This window comes from Poecilia formosa, unplaced genomic scaffold, assembly GCF_000485575.1.
Source record: "Poecilia formosa unplaced genomic scaffold, Poecilia_formosa-5.1.2 Scaffold120, whole genome shotgun sequence".
Lineage (NCBI taxonomy): Eukaryota > Metazoa > Chordata > Actinopteri > Cyprinodontiformes > Poeciliidae > Poecilia > Poecilia formosa.
Genome location: NW_006800059.1, coordinates 875,318 through 900,634, shown reverse-complemented (window position 1 = coordinate 900,634; position 25,317 = coordinate 875,318). Strand labels below are relative to the sequence as shown.

Below are 25,317 nucleotides of genomic sequence, written 5' to 3'. Positions count from 1 at the left end.
TTCTGAAATAAAGGTGTTTGGTTTTCACTTTAATTGTACAGTACGTAATTGTGCCAATTTTATGAGGAAATAGTTTTGAAATGATTTATCAGACTTTTACTTTTATATATATCACACGTCATTTTAACAGACTATGCCGTATGCTACAATTTTGAGAGTTGCTGAATATAATAAATTGCAAAACAAAGAGCAAGGTGTAACATAGTGACCAGTGATCTGACACAAAGAGGTACTGAGGATATAAACTTTCATCTTTTAGTTGGAAAACAAATGCTTCATCCCCAGAGCCTCAAACATGCTATGATAATATACACAAAGTGATCTCTGGCCTAATTGGTTTTTACAAGAATAAATTGAAAAAGACTGAAAATTGTGTTTTCCTTTTTTTATATCAACAGTGTCAAATAATGTGATTTCTAAAGTAACATAAAGCTTTCTTGCATCTTTATGATGGGGGAATTTTCAGTTGTCAGACTCTGGTTGTAAAAATGTCCCACTTCATGAGGTTTATGTAAGGACAATAACTTTTGACAATGGGAAAAAATTAAACCAGCAGGCTTTTGTCAAATTAAGAGTTATGAAAGGCAAGTATTGAATATCTTTGCTACAATAATGTTACACTCTTATGGCTTTGGCAGGAATCTCCATCACTCAGGTGGAAAAATCTCACTATATTTTAAAGAAATAAACTTATTCAGCACACATGATACAATAGTGTCATGACAAATTGATGTATGACTCTTTTTGACAAAGTCTTCATGAAACTAGAGGCTCCACTACTCACTGATAAGCTAGAAGAACATAACACACACTCACAAATAAACAATAAACACATTCAATGCAGAACTTATCACAAGTCAAGTCAAGTCAAGTCAAGTTTATTTATAGAGCATATTTCAGCAACAGGGCAGTTCAAAGTGCTTTACACCATAAAAACACAGTACAGTAACCAATTATGAAACAAGCAAGAAAAGTTACATTTTTCCACACGCCACCATCAAAATCAAGAAACAAATACATATATTTATTTATATATAAATGTATAAAAATATATTGATCAGTGTTCCCCAGGTGGGTCTAACATGGTGGGTTTTAGTCGTGATTTAAAGGCACTCAGTGTTTCGGCAGTTTTGCAGTTTTACTGGAAGTCTGTTCCAGATTAGAGGAGCATAAAAACATAACGCTACTTCTCCATGTCAGCTTCTGATTCGGGGAATTCAGAGCAGACCAGAGCCAAAAGACCTGAGTGGTCCGGAAGGTTGATACAACAACAACAGCTGTATGTTGTTGTTGTATTTAGGTGCTAAGCCATTCAATGAATGATAAATTAACAAAATTATTTAAAAGTCTCTTCTCTGAGCTACAGGGAGCCAGCAGAAGGACTGCTGCAGTAATTAGTGTGACTGAAGATAAACGCATGGGTGAGTTTCTTTAGATCTTGCTTAGACAGTAGCCCTTTAATCCTACATATGTAATAACTGAAGATGTGTGCCGATTCTTGATCGTTCCTCTTTAGGTCCAAAGTTGGTAACTTCAGCTCTGTTTCTGCTCAGCTGGAGAAAATCAGCTGAACACACAGGACACATTTTGCTTACATGCAGACTCTCAAGCATGCTTAGCACACTCTCTCATACACACACACACACACACACACACACACACTCCCTTTCTCACCCTGCGTCCGTTTATGTTGGATTCTGTGGCTGTGTTGTGCTAATGTCTTTCATTCAAGCATGCCAGGCCACACAATGCAGGATTCAAGTTTATTTCTGATGGTAAGTGTAGATGTTTTATAAAAATCTGAGAGGCAATAAGTATTTAAAAAAAAAGTCACAAATTTTTGTAAGGTCCAAAAATTTATCCACCTATATGTCCTAAGTATAATGTACAAATCCATGAAGGTATCATGCTATATGCATAAGATTTGGTTCTTGTCATACTTCCTGTAGGAGCTCAGAGATGCAGATACTGTGCCTGGATGAATGCCTTTTGCTGAGTAACATCGGAGCTCAGTTTTAGGTTTAGTAAGTAAATTGTCCACAGAAACAGACAAGTTGATTTTGGACTGAGTTGTTTCAGGCCTCTATTTATTGCTAATCTAGGCATCCATTCAGGGCCACCATATCTCTTCAGTGAGACCCAAGGGCTTTAGGGAAGAGGGGGCATCAATGACTTTCACCTAGTATGTCAGCAGCATGGGTCATCCAGGAAAGTTACTCTCAAGTCAAGTTGTGGCCATTCAATGGTAACCTACTGCAAGGGCGTATGCTGGTCTTTGTCAAGAGATGCAGACTATTCATCTGTCGTAAAACGAGGAGCTTATTTGTACAACCAGGTAACGGAATGAATTTTATACCCGAGTCAAGATACAGAGGAATAGTTGGTGAGACACCAGTTGTGATTGTGCTCGGCAATTGACTTCTGTCCTAGCAGAAGCTTGCTTTGTGCTTTTAGGTAAATAAAGTTACAGCCGATATTTGACAAATACCCAGCTTAACCCTTGCACATGCATGTTAGTGATCTCTAGTGAGTTGCTCAGTGCGCTCAACATTCAAAGGCTTAACCATAGGATGAGTTTCATGTTCACTTCAAACCATATAGAGATTTTTTTTCACTTATTTTTGCAAAAAAAAAAAAAAAAAAAAAAAAAAAAAAAAAAAAAAAAAAAGCAAAACAAAACTGCAATCTCTGGATTGTCAAGACATGGCAGTTGGTGCAGCATAACAGTTTAGTGGATTCTGCAAAGCAGCTTAATTGTTCCCATCGAGTCCTCAAGCACCTGCAGCACCAAAACTTGCAAAAAACTAGGGAAGCCATAGCAATCATTGTCATCATCACTGCAATCCAACCCCTCCAAGCCCAGCCCAGCCCAGCACAACCCTTCCACCCGCCCCACCCTCCAGCACCGCCGCCGCCCTGCCCTGGTCTGTGCTTACACAGAGCAGCCAGAGAGGGGTGCCGTGTGCTGTCAGACCTACCGTAGACAGAGAAGTCCACCACAGTCAAGATACACGGAGCACATATAAGACACAAAGCAGGAAGGAGGAGAGCAGAGACAAAGGAAGAGATTGAACTCACAGCAGACACCAAAGAAGGGTAATCACAGCAAATGCAGTAAGCTGCTCTGCAGGGAGTGAGAAAAATGACAGATAGAAAAGCCTCCTTATTGGCTCAGTTGTGTGCTTTTATGTTTTATAATACCTGCTTTTTTTTACCGTGTTCAATTCGCATCAGCACACAATTGAATTTTTACGTCCTGAGGCAACTTTTAGTGCAAGCTAGTAATTTTTGATAATGACTATAAATTGAATGTAAGAGAGGCAGTCATAAAGGAGGCTGTGCAGGCAAGGACCCTGTCATTTTTTTACTCAAACCCCAAAGCCCACATGAAAGAAAGAGCAACAATAACATTTATGACAAATACATTGAATAACAGAGAAAGAAAGAGAGAATGAAACAAATAATTATGGTTGACAAACAGTGCAATCAAAATCTGTGAAAAATTCTTGACCGGGTTAGAGAGACATCAACACAGTATGCAACTTTGTTCATGTCTAATCAGTAATCTAAATAACTTTAAGAAGAAAAATAATATGTTCGTACTGCTGCACTAAAGTGTAATAAATTAGCTGAGTCGTGCGTATGACTCATCTTTTTTTATCTTTATTCCACCACAGCGCCTCACATTAAACCCAACAGACATTAGCTAATAGGGTCATGAATGGGTCAGTTATTTGTGGCTCATATGCAGTAACAATATAGATTTTCCTAGCTGTGACGCAACCTGTATCAGTGAAACATACCTCGCCTTTTAAGTTCTTCATTCCCATGTCACCCTTCCCCTTCTTGCCCTTCTTGTTCTTCTTCTTCTTGCAACAGCATTTCTTGATGATGCAGAAGCAACACGTTAGAATCAGTAAAGCAGCGACCACGGCAATGGCAATGATGGCCCAGGATGGCACTGAGGAGAACACACAGACCAGTTCAAAGACGGAACAGCCCCATTCAGAAACAAAAGACGAGAAGCACATAATCTGAAGTCTGACCAAGTGATCATTTAGGCTGCTTCATGTCATGCCCCAGGCCACACAGATTTAGTAAGAGGTGGAAGGTTAGCAATTACATTGGATGACAATTAGATTTCCCTGCCATTAGGAAGAGCAGCCAGTGATCAATATCAAATAAAGACATTATAGGACTGATGATGCCTGCAGCAAAAGAGAAAATCTAATTCCAAAATAATTGTTGAGAGCCACGTCAATAAGAGTTTTGGGTTTTGCCTGGCACTCACGTGGGATCTTGTCGATTTCATTCAGGAACTTGTTTTTGATCTCATCAAAGGCATCGTTCTTGTTGACTGGCTCCGTGGCGTTTCCAGTGGAGACTAACCCTACGGGGGCTGGAGTAACCGTCGAGTCACTGGCCCCCGTTGGTTTTGCTGCGACCATAGGCGTTGTTTCTTGCTTGAACAAGTTAAACTTCATCACTAAGGCTGCTCAGTCCCTGAAAAACAGCATGAAAAGACACAATCATCAGCATTAAACTTTCAAAGACTTGACATTTGGCGACACAGGTACAGTTATATCAAATAAATTAGGATATGCGTTACATAAACAAACAGCTGGTGTTCTGCCTGTTATTGTTGTAACTTCAGCAGATTCTTCAACATGCAAACTCATCTTCTTAAGCCAGACAGGACCTCAAAAAAGATGTACCTGGATAAAACAATACCCACACCCAAATCCTAGAGTAATGGTTTAGCTCACAGTTTTTCTTCTAAATGAGGTAAGTGCAATGTGGATGGTGTAGCTTGCATTCCTGCATTGCACTGTGATTAGTAATGCAACTGGTTACTGCTTTGTGCATATTCTTTCACCGGTTAGCTAAGTGACTTTTTTGAATACAGGGTAAATTTCCCTAATGAGATGGGGGGCATTACAATATATCATACTGTATTGTAGTGTACTCACAAATACACCTGAAAACTTTCCTAACTGCATTATCTGGTGGTTGCATGCAATTTAAATAGTTTTTTTTTTCATTATAGACACGAGGCACCTCAGTGCTCAGGGGGGAAAGTGAAACCTGCATGGCACTAACATGAACATCTGTGTGAAAGAAAGGGAATTTACAAGTTCCCAAAACTTGTCATTTTGGCTCTTTTACCTGAAAACTTTCACAAGGGACAGGGCATACAATGATGAACATTTTTGTTCCCACTTTTTATGATAGAAAATTACTAGGGATAAATTACTAGAATCTCGAGAAAAGGAACTGTTTGTAACTGAAACCTAATTTGGTTTTCTGTAATACTGTTTCCGATATTAAGCCGTGAGTACCTGACCTGCTTGGCTGTTTGGCCAAGCAAGAAATAGGTTAAGTATCTGCACAGACCTAAACGACAGTTGTAACAGGGCACTTTGTGGTTCCCGATATCTCCGAACATGAAGTGCAGTTGAAAGCAGCCTACCTTCAGAGTGCTGAGTGAATGATTGCAAGGGAAGCAAAGACAAATGACAGGCACAGCACAAAATGACTGGGGCTCCTCATTTTATTTTTTAACATGTTGGTTTGCGAAAAAGATGAATCTCCCATTTCTCAAGTGCCAATTTTCAAGTTGCTGCCAGAGATGCCGTTTCTATTTATTGCTGCATATCAATTATTCAAACTGAGGCTAACAGCAGGAAGGATAAGCTTATATTATTCAGGGCCATGGACTGGGTTATACATCTTCAAAAAAAATGTGAGATGGAGGAAAAACTTTTTTTCTGCTGATGAAACTACTTGGTAAATATATTGAAATGGGAACTCTGCTACAGAGAAGTTATAAAATTTTGTGTGGGCGAAGAAAATTACTCAAAACAATCTATCATATTCAAAATGAGATTATCTTAAAAAACATACATCTCTACCGTTGTGCCTGAATTATATTTCATGCTTTGCTATGACAGTGTTTAAAGGTCACAAAAGAAGAAATGTCTATTTTATTCTGTTTGTCCCCCGTCCCCCCAATCAGATTAAAGTGTATCAATTTAATTAACAGCTGTGGGTCTGTCCTCTACAGCCTCCATAGAGGACAAAAAGAACATAGACCAAAAACCATTTTATGATCTCCATCAGCCCTGTTTTAACGTCAGCACTTACTCACAGAGGAAGAGAAAGCTGTATAAGCCAGTCAGATTTTGAAACGCTACTCCTAAATTAATCTTTTAACCAAGGTTAAAATAGATAAAGTCCTGTAAACTGAGGCTGCTGACGCATGTGCAACAAAATTAACGTACATTCAGATGACAAACAAGACTATCCAGGTTTGTATGGTCTTCTGCACTGAGAACCTACACATCCGCTTATGTCATGTCATATGTTATACAAACCAAGGATGCTGAAGTGTAAGCTAAGGTAGGCCATGTCATCAACCCAGAACAGCTTTAAATCACATTCAGACCTCTCTTTGTACGAGTGGGCATCTTTTCACTTTTCAGTTTTCAGACAATTTGTTTGGGGCTGAAGAAGCTTTGGAAAAATCTTACTTAAAGATTAAGATTTAGGTGTCATTGCCTGGACTCAGAATGGGGTTTTTACAACAAGATTGCATTGTTTACAGTAAAGAACAAGTTAACTGGCTTTAATGTTTATCTAAAGTTTTAATGGCTTCTTTACATTGTGCTTCGTCTTAGAGCAAAGGGACCTTTTGTTTTCACAGGGGCCGCGTAACAGCACAGAGCAAATCTTTGGTCTCTTGATGATAGACATAGTCGAAATTGTTTTCTGTGTAAAGATTTTGGAAAGCATCATAAAATCCATCCTTCTCTTTTAAGTGTACTTTTTCAGGTGGGACTTTTTAATTTTTTGAGAAACATCATGTCTCTTGTATTGTTTCTAGTAAAATCACTTTTCGAGTGTGTTTACCACATCCGGCTTGCTCGAAGATAAAACTGCTTAATCTCCATCCAACTCTGAGCAGTGGATTTTGTGATAAGGGCCAGCTCATGCTTGAGGCTCCTTTAGAAAGTGCAGCCAAGCAATTTTATTTTAACTAATTATAATGACTCAGACTCTAACAATGTGAGGCCCACTCTAAGAAACTGAGATCAAGATTTCCGTACGTCTCCGTGGCCAAAGTATTATCTGAAATCTATAGGAGATAATCTGCATACTGTAATTTCAACTATGATTCACCTGGAAAGGGATTTGTGAAGCAGGACATATGAGAGTGATATCACACCACCAATATCTAGCCATAATGTAGCACTGATACATATTTCTGCTTTGATTTCTTGGTCACACTTCTGATAGAGCACATTGAAAGAAGGAGTGATGCTCAAATGAATTTCAGTTGTGGACAACTTTGTTATTATCCTGATGCTTAATTTATCAGCTAAGTCCAGTGACAAAACAATGCAAAATGTGAGCCTCGTCAGACTGACATAGAGGGCTTTTTTGTTTGTCCTTTTGTTTGTTTTTGATGAAGCCATTATAAACCTTACTTACATGAGAGTAATTCTCTTCAAATATAGAAACTGTTGTATTTCTGCATGGTGATAAACTGCTGTGTTTATGGTGATTTAGTTTGGCTGATGCAACACAACAGGATTGGGTTGTGAGTTAGAATAGTGTTAAAAATAAACGTATGTGATCATTTGTCATTAATTTGATTTATGGGAAAGAAATCACACATCTGAGTGACATGTAAAATCTTTTTCAGGTTCTATAAATGAAATATGGAATCACATGGTAGGATTGATGAAGAGAGAAACTGACTGAAAAATGGTTATATGTTATAGTTTAACATAGCATCTAAATCTGTTACAATAAAAACATGTGTGATATAGGATCAGTGAACCAAACTTTCCACTCATAGGAAAACCCAAGTGGCACGTAAGTCAGTTTGTTAAGAGTGTGGTTATGTGGGGGAGGAGGGGTAGTGGGTGTTTATCAGGAGCTTATTAGCATCCATGTCAGCTCCAAGACAAAACAACCTAAAGATGGGGAGCTAAAGCCATGCAGCTGTTTTACAGGATGACAACAAGTACCACAAACAGCAATTAATTAACTATCTAAAACCAGTCAGCCACATTTGCTTCCCTCCAGCACAGACAGTTGCGTCTGCAGCAGCTGTCGGCAGATGGCCGATCTGTGCAAGTGGAAATCATAACCCATATTTTCATTCAAACTTCATATGTGGTTCAAAGCCTAAAAACATTTTGCCAATCACTTTCAAAATGGCCTCTCAAAGAGTAAATTGGGACCAGAGTCACACGACTGTTCCTCGGGGCAACGGTTAGGAGCATTGGGGCGACAAATTAAGTATCGAATATTAGGGACTGTGAATATGCTGTTGTGTTCGAAGACGAACAACAGAAATAGCTACTAGGATGCCATTAGTCACTGGGTGGTATGGGTTCTAAAAAATGCAAAGAAAACTAAATAATATGTCCCCAGTGACATAATTCAAGTCCCCACAGAGGCCCCCGCCATCTGTGACATTACGGGTTATGTGTGGGTGGGCTGAGTGGTTGGCCTCCAGCTGAACTAGCGGTGCATCCTGTGCAGCTTCATTTCCTCCAAGTCTAACTGATGTGATGGTTGCATTAACATGGGTTGGTTTCCTTAGAAAATTTGCATTAATTCAGATATTTGCAAAGTTCTACGCATTAGGAAATCCCTTTACTTCATATTCTTTGATTCAGGTTGAAGCAGTTAGAGATAATTCTCATTGAGCATGTGATATGATTAATACTTGGATTTTTCATACTATGTGATTTCATCATCTGAATCCCAATGAACTATTTAAAGCATAACCTATACATTTCAGAATTATGAGAAACACCCATTAAGGTTTGCTACAAGATAAAAATATTGGCTCTATTAGCACTGAGTCACAGCTGACCTCTGATCTCTTGGGAACTTGATTTAAGAAGAAAACGTGAACTGAGCCAGCTACAGAACAAAGAAGGAAATATTTTAGAGAATCTCTTAGTGAGAAAAATTCCTGCTTTGGAAGAGCTGAACTGAAAAACTGGACTTGGTTCAATTAGAGATAATGTGCGGCTTTGATTCTGAATGCTTGCTACTTCATGGCAATTCTCCTCAACTGAAATGGACTTGGGGCTCCCGCAGTCATAATGGTGTCATTTTAGTCAATTTTAATAAGATTACAGGGTGGATACTGATGGCTGCAGTGCTTGCTATTTACCACAGAAATATGAGAGAGTCCGCTGAAGTAAGTCTGAATATATTCTGAGACTATTTTCAGTTGGATGTGCTCTGAACTGTGAACATCCGAATCTATGGTAATCACAGCGAAGCTCTCTTGAACTTACCCAAATTTACAACTGCTTAATGTAGAAAAGCAAAATATTCACTTGAGCGCTTGTCTTCCAAATGACTTGAGAAGAAATAGAACAATGAAAATCCTTTGTTGTTTTCAGTAAAAAATAAATATTAAGTGCATGACAGAGACATATTTCTTCAAGGTTGTCTACTGTGGTTACATAGCACTAGCTCTTTTATCATTTCATGACAGAGAGCCAAAACATGACAAGGCTTTGGCAAAAGCTGAAGTCGCAGCTCATGTTCCAAAACGGTGTGCCAGAACCAGACATTGTTAACCAAAAAGTCTTCAGCTCAAATACATCAATGAAAGCAGCCCAGACTGCATAGTTCCTCTTTGCGAAGATTAAAACACAACAATTAACTAACACATTTCAATGTTTTCACAATTTGGAACTCTTTAGCACTTATGCATATATGAGAATGGGTGATTTCCGTGGTGTGCAATAACAACATTGTATAGTCTTTTAGTGAATAGTTTTGCTCTGATTTTACATTATATGTGTATAAACAGAGAGAGAGAGAGAGAGAGAGAGAGAGAGAGAGAGTGACAAGGGGAGAAGGTTAAGAAAATTTAACCAGACCGTTTGACGCCGCACATCAGCTGATCAGTTGTCAGGAGAAAGCACTCTCCTGCCATAAGTTAACATCCTTGCTGGGATGTTAACTGGAACTATTTATTCAGTCAGATGACATTAAGATTTAGCTTTTCAGCAACATAGATTATGATGAATAAGAATAAATTCACCTCAGGCCCACCGTTAATTACTGTGGAAAATAATTGATATGGGGGAACTTCTCTTGAACCTGAAGTACCAACAGAGTCTTAGTAAATATTATGGACTCTAGCAGGAAATCAGAAGTGGTTCATCAATGGGTCTTTCAACAAAAAAATGAACCCAAATATGGACAAATCTACACATTTAATTCACCATACACAATCATAAAAAAATAAAAAACTAATAAAGAGTGAACAAAGAAACGACCTAGGCCTTTGGTCAATCTACACTGATTATATACTGTAATGGTTAAATAGCCTCATATTTCTCTGCTTCAGCCTCGTGAAAAGTTCTAGGAGAACACTACATGATCATGTTTTCTTTCATAAAGCTTAGTGGCATTTTGACGTGAATCACTTCCTTTAACTCTGTGAACGGGGCATTGGTCCCGACAGAGCATGCTCTCTTAGAGTGGCATTCTCCTAAAGGTTAATGCTTCACATACCGTTCTAATACATTAAGATGCAACATTCAGTCAAGAGTGGACTTGCAGCAGGACAAAATAATTCATGGTAGGACAACTTTACAGGCTTACTTTCTGATGACATTTACTAACTCTCACTCAGCAACTGAACTTTAACTCTGTCAGCTAAACAGCTCATGCTTCCATCCACGCCTGGACATTTTAAATAGCACACTGTGTTCAGCCTGGGGGGAGGGGAGCACAAATGCTTTTCAGATAAACATAAACGTTATAAAGATCCTTGAGGGAAAAACTGACCATCAATCAGTGATACTATCAGGGCAATTACACCTCCATGTCCACAAATGCAAGAGCATCGCGATGTCCTACTGATGGGAGGCCAGTAGCCGAGATAAGGATGTCAGAAAGTTATTTTATGCTTCATCTCGCTAAAGACAATTAGAGAAAAAGGCCTCACATTCGTACACCTCTGCTGGTCTTGACCCAAAGGGCGGTGCAGACAGGCTCATTTACAAACCTGCTTGCATAGATAAAACAATGCTCATTCTCACCCGCGGCTGTGACTCAGCTATTATCAGGAGGGATACTTGGAAAGGAGGAGTGAGGCGCCAGCATTTGAATCCTGAGCCGAGGCACTTCGGGCATCATTTACAGCCAGTTGCCATACATCCTCCCTGGTCCCCCTCAGCACGGCCCCTTCCCCTGTCTCCCGATAGGCCGATTAATCATTCTGTCACGCAGACAGTGACCCAATCTGCATGTAAAACTGCGTAGAGGAAATGTGACACGAGCAGAGGGTCTCCTGCACCACGGCAGATAAGCAACGTCTAATAACATTCAGAGGGGAAAATTCTTAGCAAAGGAGGCCGTAAGTGAAAAATGGTTTTCAGGCGACGGAAATAACGGAAATATTAAAGAAGCAGCCTGTCATATTGAGCTATTTGCTTCCATCCTTTCAGGTGGAGAATGAGATGAGGAAAAAGATTTACTACTCTTAAGTCTATTCACTAGATTTTGAGGTGAAACCAGTAGGTATTCAGAGTATCAAAGATTCATTTCGTATACACTGAAACAATAAAATGCAGGAAAAGCAGACAAAACGAATGAAGAGATGGTGGTTTGAAATTTAACAAGCTGTCATTGTAATGGCCAAATTTATAATTTACTCTCAAATTAGTTTAGAAGCTAAAATATGAAGGAATAGACCTTATTTATACTAGCACCACACGTTACATGGAATCCCAATAATTATTGTGTAGTGCTGCACAATTAATGCTCGGATGCATTATTATTTTGTAGGTTTCATTATTCCAGGTGTTCCGCATTCACCTGCTTGTGCATAATACGATGTCTCAACGGGGGCTTGTTGCAGATGCTTTTGTCACGCGATTTTGTCTTTTGCCTCAGAAAGATGACTTCTTACAGGCATTTCAATGTAGATCTGGAGGCTGAAGCTGCCACACTGGGTCTGGAATTACAACTCCCACAAGAGGAGCTACAAAATTTTGAAATATGAAAATATTTCTCCAGTGGATGTAATCACAAGTTGGCGAGACTCTCTGAATAAGAGGTTTCCTGATTTCTCAAGCTCTCGTTTCAGTGGGAGGGGAATCTAACAGCATGCACTTCTCAGTTTTATTTATGTTAGATCTCTGCTGGCTCTCATGAAAAGTGAATCGCAAATTCTTAATTTCTCCGCCAATACCAAATCTCAAAACACAGAACTTTCTTTGAGGATTTGATGGCAAGGAAATAATCTGCAGGTCATCAGATTATCTACTAAAATGCTGAAATACATCTACCTGTACGCAAACAAAACAAATACACCAACTATGCGACTTGACCACCTGTCAAGTTGCATTCATCCAAAAATATAATTAATTCAAAAATGTCTCTGAAAAGTCAATGTCGTTAACCTCTAGTGTTGCCTGTTCTAATTTGTACTCTATTTAACCGTCACAAACCTCTATTTCCACCATAAAGCAACACAGACAGAAAATGCAAGAAGGTAAAAATCTCACAACACCCCACAATGACAGCTGGCTCCACAGTTTAAAGGAAGCCAAACTGCTCTGTCAGCACAGCAGGATGTGTGTGATTTGTGACAGCATCTGACCGTTTAACACCGAGGCGCCCTGCTGTTGTCTGCCAGAGACACATCAGCAAATGGGCCAGGGCCCAAGCCTGGGAAGGCTCAGCCCTCAGTGCAGGGTGAAGAGCTGGTGGCGTTCAATGAGATATCCAAGTAAGATCCTTTTCAGCAATAATTTGCATTTAGAAAGCATACAAATATAAGCTTAGAGAGAATGTTTCAATAAAGTTGCAAGAGTTTGGACAACAGCAGCGACGTAGCCCCAGGAGGGCACACCCACTCTACCAGAATATTGCTTGAATTATTTGAAGCCTACACTATTACAGTAAGCCTCTTTCCTTTCTCTCTTCCTCTTTGAGCACTTTCAGCATTTGGGCGTCTGCTGCCTTCTTGGAAGGGAGCAAACAAGAAAAAGGAAAGGAGACTGGTGAACTTCAAAGCCTCGTCTCATTTTTCTGATTATGTATGAGAGACTCTGAGAGTATTTCTTAGTGTGAGAGCCACTGGGAGCGGCTGCCTGAGGTACAGACTTAATGAGCCTGTCTAAATGTTTTAAAGCCTGACAAAAAAAAAAAGAACGATCAGAGCATGCTCAGTATCACATACTCCTCTGCGCTATTGGCATTAGAGAAGTAAACATGCAGCAGTAGCGCACAACATAAACATTGTTTGGTGGAGTTAAAATAAATAATAACTGGGACACACCAATCAGGCATAGCATTGTAATGACTGACAGATGACGTGAATCTCACAGTATAAGCCAGTTAGTGAGCTTCGTATTTGTACTGACTTAGATCATGTACAAAACTGCAGCTCTTGATGGCCCAAGCTGCAGTGAACATCAGCTACAAAAAGTGGACCACGGACATAACAGAGATAAATTGGGGACAGAGAAATGGGTGGTCAAACCTCACTGACACACAAGGAGAGCAAATGCTGACCTGTGGTCAGATCCAAAAGAGCAGCTAAATGTAGTTTCCTTCATGTTTGGCTGAGTAGCCACACACGGGTCAAGGTGCCAGTATTGACCCCGAGGCCTTCAACAATGGGCAAGTAAGAACAATCAGAGCATGCTCATTATCACAGTCCTCTGTATTATTGGCCTTATCAAAGTAGACATGCAGCAATAGCACTCAACTATTGGTGGAGATTAAATAAATAATAACTGGTATAAACCAATCAGGAAATAAATTATAATACCACAGCTATCTTTCCATCAGTTAATTGGCGCAATATAAGACAGTGAGCTTCATAGATGACATGTCAGGAGCTGGAAAATGGACATATGTAAGGTCTTGGTGTTAGGAAGTTTGCTAAAACCTAAACTACAATGGCAAGACAACTGACTCAGATCATGGCCAAAACTGAAGCTGCAGTTAAAACTTAGCTATAAAAAGTGATCCAAGAAAATAATTGAGAACACAGCCATGCAAGGTTAAGTCTCACTGATACACATGGAGGACAAAACCTAGACTGTGGTTCGGTCCAACAGTGGAGCTTTGTAGCCACAGACCAGTCAAGGTGCCAGTATTTATGGTCACCACATTCAACAATGGGCAGGTGAGCAATGGACCACAGAATTTTTTATGTATATTTTGAAGGTTCTGCATAGTGGTGCAATAGTTGCCACTGGTGCCTTGCAGCAAGGTTTTGGATTCAGATCCAATCCAACCAGCTTTCATTGTGTATTTTGCATGTTCTCCTGGAACATGCATATGTGTTCTCTGGATATTCTGGTTTCTGGCCCAGTCCAGAAATATGAGAGTGAAAGTAACTTAAAATTCTACTTTGCCCCAAGTATGAATGTGTGGGAATGGCTGTTTGCCTTTTATGCCTCTCCGATGCGTTGTAAACCTGTGGGTGTAACTTGCCTTTTAGCTATTTGCCTCTAGGAGGACACGCTGACCACTCTCAACCCTGTGTGAGGACACACAGGTACAGACAATGCATGCATGGGTGGATGTTTTGACCCACCTGAACACTCACCATTGCTGTATCACTCCTCCCCACACACACAAACAGCAGAATACACTTAGCAACAGCTCAAAAGCTCCCTGGTTTCCTATCCTGTTTCTGCTGAATATAGTTTGACACTGGAGCCTGATGTAGAGGAAATAGGCAATCAGAAGTATTGTCTTTTGATACTCCAATGAGTCAGAGTGGTTTCGTGAGATATTATTGACTTGCACAATATCAGGCAGCTACTTTTTACATTCCGACTGAATTTTATACCAGAATACCAGTTTTTGTGTGTATTTAATATAGTAGTGTTTATTGTTAACTGCATTTCTAAAACCTCAGAAATCATTTGCTCAAGACATAAAACACTGACTGCTGTGAAAAACCCAGATAGTAAACGTGGATCATATTTCAAGGTTTCACTTCAGGTCATATGAGGATATGTGGTGTCAGAGAAATATGTGCATAGTAAAGAACCCCACCTAAAGAGATATACTTTTTAAGAATGATAGTATTCAAAGCACAATTTCCATCGCACTTTGTTGTGGTCGATTTGTTATGAGGAATTTGGATGAAATGAACCTCTTACACATAACGATGCTAATGACAGGTTCCAGCCAGAAGCATAAGAGTCAGCAGCCACCAGTATGAAGTGCAAGCAGCCCAAAGATAGGTTTTTGTCCTTGGTACAGTCACCTCAGTGCTGCCTGAGCTAAATGTCCCATGAGGCACAGCAGGGAAAAAAAGAGCATCCTGCAGCACTTTATAAAATCCCCACCCATCTCTTTATACTCCTCAGCACAACTGTCAGCCTCTTTTTACGTTGGATTACTCAGCCTTTAAAGGTAAAGACCAGAGGGGGGGCTGGCTCCTGTTTTGTTACGATATACAGATACAACACATCTGTCCTGGGAATTCATAAGAGTAGCATGCCCTGTTCTGGCTCTTCCCGGCTCCTTGTCAGTGTTCGAGATGCTGGTGAGACTAAAAAGGTAAGCAGGGTATCTGTCAGCAAGGCAGCCTCCAGGAGACTCTCCGAGAGAGGGGTGCACCTAGCAGCAGAGGCTAACCACGGCATGATCAATGAAAATAATTGAGTACCACTGTTAAAAACCACAACTCATCCAAAATTCATACAAAAGCTCTGTACTAAGGAGGACATGACTTATGACTTCATTTTATAGGACAGACTAGGATGCAAGTAACTGAGTATTTAATAGGGAGACATTAATGTAGCTTGGAGTAAAGTTGCAACAGCACAAAACAGAGACTAATACACAGTTTCACCGTGGTGTAATCAGGAAAACACAATGATATAAATACTAACTTTCTTGTTGCGGGTGAAAATACAACACTACTATAGCCAATAAGCTATTACAGATTCCTCATACGTAGTGTTCCTGCAATCCCAAGAACAGAGTTGAAATACACCCTTACCAGCGCTACCGTAATTGCGTAATCCTGTTCTCCACAACGGGCAAACCCCTTCACCAAACAGGCACTTGGGGTTAAAATGACAGTGCCTGGATGATGTGCCTCGACCGCTCTCCCATCAGCATCAGAAACTGCAGTCCTCTTCGCACTGTTTCCACTGCAGCAATACTTGTTCTCCTGCATACACACTCACACACACACACACACACACGAATGCATACCCACACACACACACGCATTCACTCGCTCTGTAACTACCCCCACCGCTGTATCTCTCCATCCCCTCATACTCTTCCTCTCTCCACTCTGTCTCTTAGCCTGAAAGGATCCCCCTCCCCTCCTTTTCACCTCTCCTTCCCTCTCCTAGCTTTTCCCCCTTTATCTCCCACCCCTTCCCTCCGCACCAGCGGTGCTCGCTGCTCGGACGACTGATTTGCGATGCTGCTCACAGGGCGCTGCACGCAGCTATCTGTGTCCCGACGCGTAAGGGCAGACCAAAAGCATCCATATGCTTGTGGGATTGTGGGAGCCACCAGCATCCGTACTCTCATTCAAAGAGAGCTGCTGCTACCCTGGGAATCCATGGAAATCAGATATGTCCCTGAGCTGCAACTCAGTGTGGGGGAAAGTGGATGTAAATAAAAAAAACAAAAAGAAAAAAAAGAAAGGGTTACGGCACAAAAGATTAATCTGAGATAAAAAGAGGAAAAGGACAAAGTTTTTGCTTGCTGAGTTGTTACAACAGTAGTTATTTGTACTTTCACTACTGCCACTGTCATCAAGAATAATTTAAATTTTTGATATTAGCATTATAAGCAAATAATAAAAAATGGTGTGTACGTGTATTTTAAAAACTTTAGCTGACCTACATATGTTTGCCATTCCATCCTGCGTTACCAAACCTCTGAAGTTTATAAAAAGGTTTTTTTTTTGAAAGTCCCAAAAGTCTAAAACACTGCCATATTTTACCATATTTTTCAGCAAAGCGCTTCTGTAAATCTCCTCAATACGACATAATGACAGCCTTCTTTGCTTAACACCAGTGGTGAGCCAGACACTTCGGAGCCCTTTGGGTGTTGCTGTGTGTCGCCAAGAATTATAGTCCTCCTCCCAAATGAATCACACACCTTATTGGCCAGCAAAGAGAACTTGATCCAAAGATCAACGTAGTCTTAATCAGTAAAAATGGGAAGCAGAAAGAGTGAAGAATACTGTGTTTTTTTTTTTTTATTTTGCTTTGTTTTACTTTTATTCTAATTATACAGCTGCAAACCTGCTTTTAATAAGAAGTGATAAACTAATTAAAGGGGAGGTGAGACAAGAAAAGTAGACATGTTTGTAAATGGTCCCCTATTATACAACAGCAATTCACTCGGTTAACAAAATTGGCAAGCCTTAAAGGATAAGACTAGTTTCAGTGTAAGTATGTATTGCCACCTAAGTTCAAGAAAGTAAAATACTGTATGCACTAGCAGAGATTTATTTATTTTATAGCAACAGGGTAATAAAAATAATCTAATTTGGAAAGTTGGCTGTAGCTGAGGAATGTAATAGTGCCAGTGTTGATTAAGCTACTAAGAATCCGCCTTAATTATCCAGGTGGTCCCAACTTTCACATGAACTTTTTATATGAATGCTCACAGTCTCAAAAGAGAAAATAAAGACAAGTCAATCATAAGTTCTTCTTCGGTCTCTTTTGCAGCTACAACCTGACATTAAAACACTACAGTTCAGTGCCACGCTGAGAATAAAACAAACTTTTTTTTGTTTTACAAATTTCTGGCAAGTGGAAAATTTCAGCAACTTGCAGCTAGGAAAGTTTTTGTTCTAAAATAGTAATTATTAATAGCACTGCTACTAGCTGTCTTGCTACCTCTGATTTATGTGGTCATGTCACAGACTTTGCTGCAACAAAGTCTGTGATGCCCAATGAAGCAAGTCACATTTTTTAAAAATGTGGCTAATGTCGGTTTAAAGCTTTCATAAACCGACAAATATGTCGGTTTATGAACCAAAGATGGTGTTTATTTACCACAATGGTGGTAAACATTGTTTATTTACATTGTTTAACACCATCTTTGGTCATATAATGGTTATCAAGCCATTTTATCATGGCTTGATAAAATAAGCAAACATTTGAGCAAAACTAGATGGGGCTTAAAACAAACACCTGGCTAGATTAAAATGTTCCAGTTGCCTCAGAGCAGCAAACAAATCTATTTATGAGGCATAAACAAAAAAGTGTTTGTTTGGAAGTCATGTTTTTGAGACTTTTATGTTTTCTAATGAGCTGAACATGTGTTATTCGAGTGTTAGTGCCTTAGATGAAGCAACAACATTTGGAGCAGGTTTTGTTTTAAACAGATCTATTGAGATGGTGTATGGCTCCCCAGGAGAGCTTTGATGGTAACATTTTTGAAAGCCAAACTTTCCAGAAGCATAGACTTCTACAAACTGTCAACAAATTTAATTCGCATAATGTGTTTTTCACCAAAATCCACCCCTTACAAGTAAAAAAACTGTCACATTTTAGCCCAATTTTTGTGCAAAGGGGCCCACTTTGTACTTGGAGGGTAAGGTTAGATTTTGTTATTGATGCATCAAAAGGGACCTCAAAGAACTTCAAAACAAAAAGGTGAATTCTTTCATTTCTCACATTATTCTACAGCACATGTCATGTGGGTTAAGCATTATACGGCTGAGTTGTCCTGGTTTGTGACTTTTTAGTTGACTTGTCAGAAGTTCTACGTCTTACTTTTAAAATCTGTGAGACAGAACTGAGAGACATCCTGACAGGGTATGCCTCTGATCTCTCTGCAGCAGTACACCTCCATATTGTTTTATATAACAGTGAAAAAGAGCAAGTCAAACTCATTCGCAATGTGCACCTAAAGCATAACAGTAATTGTTCTTTCTGCATCCAAAATGTTTAACTCATAAACAACTCTTTTTTTTTTTTTTGTGCAGTCAGAGTAACACATTTCTTGCAGTCTGTCGCCCTGAAGCCCTGGCAGGTTTGTTTTAGTGGCTGAGTGGGAACAGAATATTGATCCAACCAAGATTCATAGCTTGTTGGATAAACCCATCGTGACCGGCGCTGGTGCCTTTTCTATCATGCAGGAGGCGCACAGAAGCACTGACTTGTAGAGACATGAGGCTAATACTTTTATTCTTGACATAGATTTATGCTGCTTATCACTGCCACTTCAGCAGATACTAAATGTATGTATGGATAATCCAATAATTATCAGCACAATTTCATCAAGTAAGGAGTAAAGGAAGGAGAAAAAAAAATCCATCAGACTTGACTTCAAACTAAACAGGCCAAGCCTCCAGAGAGATTCAGTGAAAGCTGGAATACATATTTAATAAAGCACACATGCAGCATGTATCAAAAGCTGACTGTGAAGCCATTAAAATGCACCGATCTGAGTTTTGAAAGAAAATGACGTATAGCACCGTATGTTTTTTGTGCATTACTTACACTGACATGAATGCATCTCACAGAATCTCACTTCAGAAGACCAGAAAAAAATGCAAGAATATTAAGCCTCGAGGACATCTTCCATCAAATTTATTTCTAGACTGCTACTTAGCCATTCCAAAACTTTACATTTCCCCCCAGGTAGCAATTATGTTGATTTTGGGTGAATGTTTGGATTCCCTGCAATGCTGAAAAATGAAAAATCTTTAGCTTTCAAAACCTTCAGAAGAAGAGCCCCACCCCAAACCATGATGCTGCCACCACCATGTGTTACTACAGTCTATGTTCTTGTGATAACTTGCAGTGTTGTTTCAGTGTTGAAACTGTTGAAATTGGGGCCAAAAGCTTTGAGTTGGGTTTAATTAGACCATGCCATCGTATAGATTTTAAGATTCTTTTGTTAACTTTTAAAGTTTTAAATGGGTTAGCCCCTCCTTATCTTCGGGACCTTTTAAATTTCCAGTCTGTGTCCAGAACTTTACGATCAAATAATCAGTTATTACTTACAGTTCCTCGAACTCAACTTAAGAGGAAAGGAGATCGAGCTTTTTCTGTTGCTGCTCCTGTTTTATGGAATAACTTACCTTTCCAGATTAGATCTGCCCACAGCCTGGATCATTTTAAATCGCTTCTTAAAACTCATTCTTCTTAAAACTCACTCTTTGGCATTTAATTGTATTGTTTTGTGTTCTGTTTTGTCATTTGTGTTGTTGTTTTTGTACAGCACTTTGGTGCAGTTTTATACTTGTTGTAAAGTGCTATATAAATAAATTTGACATTGACATATTCCAACAACATTTTCAGATTTTTTTATGTTTTCTCTGGAAAATTGGACTTCTGTCTCTCAACCCTACTCTATAAATTCATAAACCTATGGAAAATAAGGGATAAATTCGGCACATTTTATAATGCAAGTATTTATTAGAAGTACTTTTGCCATTGTCGGCCTCTTGGAAGCCTTCCTTTTCGTCAGTATTTGAGTACGTCTTTTTTTGACCAATGTTTTCCCCAACTATCACAGCAGCACCATCACTGCTGTAAAACCTAAAAATGCTTATTGCAGAATCTGATTTATAAGGCATTTCAATAAAACATTTGTTTTATAGCGCCTGCATTTATGCAAACCAGGTTATGGTTGTATTTTATGTTTAACATTATTTTCATGTAACACATTCATCTGTTTTCCTGTTCCCTTGGAACAGGACGTATGTCACTATAAAAGTGGCAAAACGTTTGAAATGATTTATGAAGGTCCACGCTCCTGGGCGACACAATCCAGGCATTTTAACAGCGGTGTGTACGTGTTTGAAAGCCACTCTATCTTCCTGTTGTGTCCTTCAGGCTGCATAGTTTAACTTTTCTCTTTCTGCATGTTCTTGGGATGCTGCATGTGCCTATCTCCGTAAAACCTTTCCTCTTGCTTATGTATGATCTACTTCATGGAGGCTGTAATAAATCCTAACCAAAATGGGGTAAAAGGAAGTACAAAAAGAAACTCTAATGCTTATTTTCATCATAAGTAACATGAGAACTGGAGCTTCATTTGCAAACAAAAGGACTGGTGCTGTTTATCAGAGGAGGTTAGGCTTGCAAACAGAAAGCTGTGTGAGTCTGTTCCATCTGCACCATCTTTTCACTGATTGCTGCTTTCATGTAGCCATGATAAATATTGCATGCCACAGTGGCAGTTTAGCATTAGATCTGGTTCTGTTTCTCTGCCTGGTTGTGGCAGACGTGAGGTGACGCAATAATGCGATGCTGTGCATTTCATCATGTTGGCTCATTCAGATCAGGAAGAGTGAGAGGGAAACCTCACTGCTGCTGTCGCCTCCATAATGAGCCCCAAAGCTGCTTTTTAAAAAGCATCGGGCGAGAGTGCAGGAGGTGGATTTGATCTTGAAATTGTTCATAACATCAAGCCAGATGTACCCAAAAATTTTACCTTAGGTTTTAGTAGATAAGAATGTACTATAGATATGACTAATATCTACATTTTAAATATAAATCCTACTTTAGTTATGTTAATTTTTTTTTGTTTCAATTTACTTGTAATTCAAATTTCATCGGTTTCAATATTATCTAATTAAGTTTTTGTCACTATTGTCCCACGTCACAAAATAGTGACAGTTTTAACAAATATTTTTAAACAGGCATTTAATTTATTTACTTTGTCCCATAATGGCCTGTTGTACAAAAAAGTACAAAACATGGAAATATTTTAGCAACATCTCAAGACATCGGCCAAAAAAGTTAAGCTTGGACAGAAATCGTCATCCAAATAGAGAAGTCACCTAAACATACAGTCAAACTAGTTATAATGTGAATAAGAGATAACAAAGACAAATATTTTGGGGTGTCCATTTTAGAACCCTAATCTCAGTCTTTTAGAAAAATTGTGGCCAAAGCTGAAAACGAATGTGTGAACAAAGTCTGATTCAGTTACAGCAGTTCTGTCTGAAGGAATAGACCAAAATTCCAGCAAACTAAATAGAGAAGCTTGTGGGAGGAGACCCAAAGCAGCTAACCAAGGTTTTCTTTTTAACTGGCCATTGTACCAAATACTGTAGAAATGTATTGAAATTATGACTTTCTACAATGCAAGCTCTCTTTGTGTGTTTTGATATTCAGACAACAGAAATAATTTGGGTGACTTGACCCATCCCAACACAGAAAAGGTCTAGCATGCTTCAGTGTCCGACAGTGAGGAAAAGGATTATGTCTTCATGCTGAGTATGTAAATATCAGATTTCGACAGCAGCCTCCAATGTAGGGAATGTCTCTGAATAGATTTTGAGCTAACTAAAGTTAGTATTAATGAGGCTGGCAGAGGGCAGAGAGAGACGAATTAAACGAGTTTCAAAGCAGCAGCCCATAACTGCCCTTCTAGGCGCTGATGTTTTCCAGTAGGTTTTATTAGCTTTCTGTAGCCGCTGTGGTACTCACGCTTACATCACTCATAAAAATGACTGGGATTAATCAACTGAGTGCTGGCGAGTGGGGGAAATGCTGAAGCATGGCGTATAAAGAGCAAATCTAACACTAAATCATGCTTGTTCACACTGGGCTGCTCCTTCATCCTCAGCACGCCTTTCCTGCTCTGTTCACACTGCAGTTGGCTGCCTCCTCTTTTTTTTTTTTTTAAGAACAGATGGGAAAACTCAGCCCATGCTTCATTCTGACATCTAGTCGAACCTACAACATGTGACCGAGCACCAAACTCAAATCAATTTACATTCAGCTGATTTGTGACATAAATATCGGATGTGCATGGGAAAACATGGAGTAAATCAGTGTGAAGTTTAAAAAAACCTTCCATCGTATCTCAATTCTAAACAAAATTCAAGAAGATCTGCCTCTCAGGCCAGTTGCTGCTTCAACCCTACAGCTCATAAGAGTGTTATATTGTTGGACAGCTTCAGAAAGCATCCAGCCATGGATTGTCTGCCAACTGGGCCATGACATCAGTGGACAGTAAGGGCACATATGGAGGCTGGATTTCTGCAGAGGATGAAGGTGGGTATCAATGTGCAGTGATCTGTCCCCAGTAAAAAAAAAAAGGACAGTCACAGCAATAGCTGTGGCTCTTTCTTATGGGGTGAGTAAATTTCTATCCATTTCTTTTTTCTCATATATTTGAAAATCTCAAATGGTATAGTCAAACACAAGGGAGATCTACTTCTGGCATACTCACAGCCAAAATCTGTTGTCTTAGCTGGAAGTTATCACAGTGAGTGTTTTCAGTCCAAAGTCCTAGAAGAAAAAAATAAATAAAGTGAAATTAGGAAAGAAAAACACTTTGCAACGAACCAAGTTTGGTTTGGAACGAAGTACGGTTTACATAAATGGCGATGTCTTGTTACTCTTCCAATTACAGAACAACTGGGATGTATATTAAGATGGCACCTTACATAACCACTGAAACACAAACAAACCTGACAAAAAACGTCTCCTTGTCACAAAGACAACCTGATGTCTAAATCTGCTTAAATCCATAAAAGTGGGGGACATGTAAAAGATTGCTGGCAGCCAATTTGTTGCACACTGCTGCCCACCAACAAATGAACTAATTCAATCTCATTATTGTAACAGCAGTCTAATGAACATTTGGAAAAGTACAGAACATCAGTTTAAGTCACACAATTGTAAAACAATAAAAATTATAATCTTTTTACAAAAGAATTATTACTTTTTTTGTTAATAACCAAAACTATAATTTATAATGGAGCAGGTGCCTATCATTTATAATAGATCTTATTTCATTTTGTATAATTTTAGCAGAATTAAATCCTTCCTCCTGCACGAAAAGCTTTTTAACAGAATATTTACTTAACTGGCTTATTTAACTAGCATTAACCAGATCCAGTACACTTTGACATTGGTAATGTTTAAAGAAAATTAAGCTGTCTGTCTCAATTGATCTTTGAGCATAAGCAGAGCATGCCCTCTTAAAGAATTATGCAAGTTTTCATATTTCTATGCTGCTCTTTCTGAGTAGCATGCTGGACCTTCATGAACATATCTGTACGGCCATGGCCATACATACTGATTGTATTTCTCTCAGAAAACGTTTTAAATTGATAAATTCTAACAAAATGTTGCCAGTGTGCTTTTATGTAAACAAATTATTCCTACTCCTGAACTACTTACTGAACTATTTTCCAAGGACTTCCCTGTGTTTAGCTGCATCCACACTAACATCAACACTCCAGCATCTGTACAATGCTCTGCTCTCAGGAGTGAAGGAAAACTGAGATGATAGTACAGAGAAAAGCAAAAGGAAAGTAGTTAAGGAAGCTTAAGTCAAGTGCTTTAGTTCAAGCCTGTAAAAATGAACCTAAAGTTAATATATGCTGCATCTGAATGACAGTAACACAGTTTTGGCTTCATGCATACTGTTTCAGAACTGCATAGTATATTTTAATATTGGGTTTTTTTCCCTTGAGACTCAATTCACCTGCCCTCTGCCCCACCCCACCCCCTAGAGGTTTGGAGTAAGATTACACACAAGTGGTCCTTACTTATTAATTACCGGTAGATTACTTCTCAAGTCAACTCATTATTGTTGATTTGATTAAGAATAGAGGCAGCCAGATTTTAATTTGTAAAAAGTTTAACATTGTTATGTTTTGCTTCATAATTATGCTTTACTGTTGGTATAAACACCAATTAAGTAGGTTGAAATTTATGCTTGTAAGGTGAAAAAAATCTATTTGTTGAGACAAAAAGAGATGGCTTCCTGCTTTAGGGAAGATCAGCTTTTGTCAAAGTGGATCTCAAAATAATAAAATAATTATCTATGGTCTAACAATAACATTTAACATTTCTAACATTTATTTTTCTTTAAGGTGTTGAATCTCAAATTTGCTGACTAGAGGAGCAACAGACATTTGTGGTTCCTCAAATTGTATTTGCAGTCTCAAATGTTTAGAGACTTTGTGTCTATTTGAGGCGCAATTTTCCCACTGTGCTTTATAAAATCAATCAATTTCATGACTCAGTAGACATAATTGAGTTATTGTAATTGTGTCATCAAAAACTTCCATTGGGGGAGATTTTCAAATTCATTTGTGCACTTCAGTGAAGAAAATGCCTGTCATCCCATTTAAATCCGCAAAGTTAGTGAGATTTTAGTTACGTACTTATTGTAATTCATATAATTTAACTTACCTATGTGTACACTGCAACAAAATACAAAAAAAACTATGTTTTCATAACCAGTATAAGCAGGCTTTTATTGCCAAAAAAAACAGCTTGAGGTACTCTTAGATAACAAGATGGCTGACATTATATATACATATTATATATATATATA

At 38.9% G+C, this 25,317-nt stretch overlaps 1 protein-coding gene across 5 annotated transcripts in view; it reads right to left on the bottom strand.

Annotated features, from left to right (window-relative positions):
- The window catches only part of LOC103144025 (synaptotagmin-2-like), a 62,294-nt gene that overhangs the window by 6,753 nt on the left and 30,224 nt on the right, over positions 1–25,317 (bottom strand). For 3 of the 5 annotated variants that reach the window (XM_016675701.1, XM_007560786.2, XM_007560790.2), the window contains exons 3-5: positions 23,197–23,255; positions 4,292–4,503; positions 3,804–3,961 (exon numbers count right to left, since the gene is read on the bottom strand). In XM_016675701.1, coding sequence (XP_016531187.1) covers positions 3,804–3,961; positions 4,292–4,484 — 351 coding nt within the window. In that variant the 5' untranslated portion in view covers positions 4,485–4,503; positions 23,197–23,255. Of the gene's footprint in view, positions 1–3,803; positions 3,962–4,291; positions 4,504–16,024; positions 16,336–23,196; positions 23,256–25,317 lie in introns of those variants that run through there. The other 2 variants (XM_007560788.2, XM_007560787.2) reach the window with 2 other exon arrangements.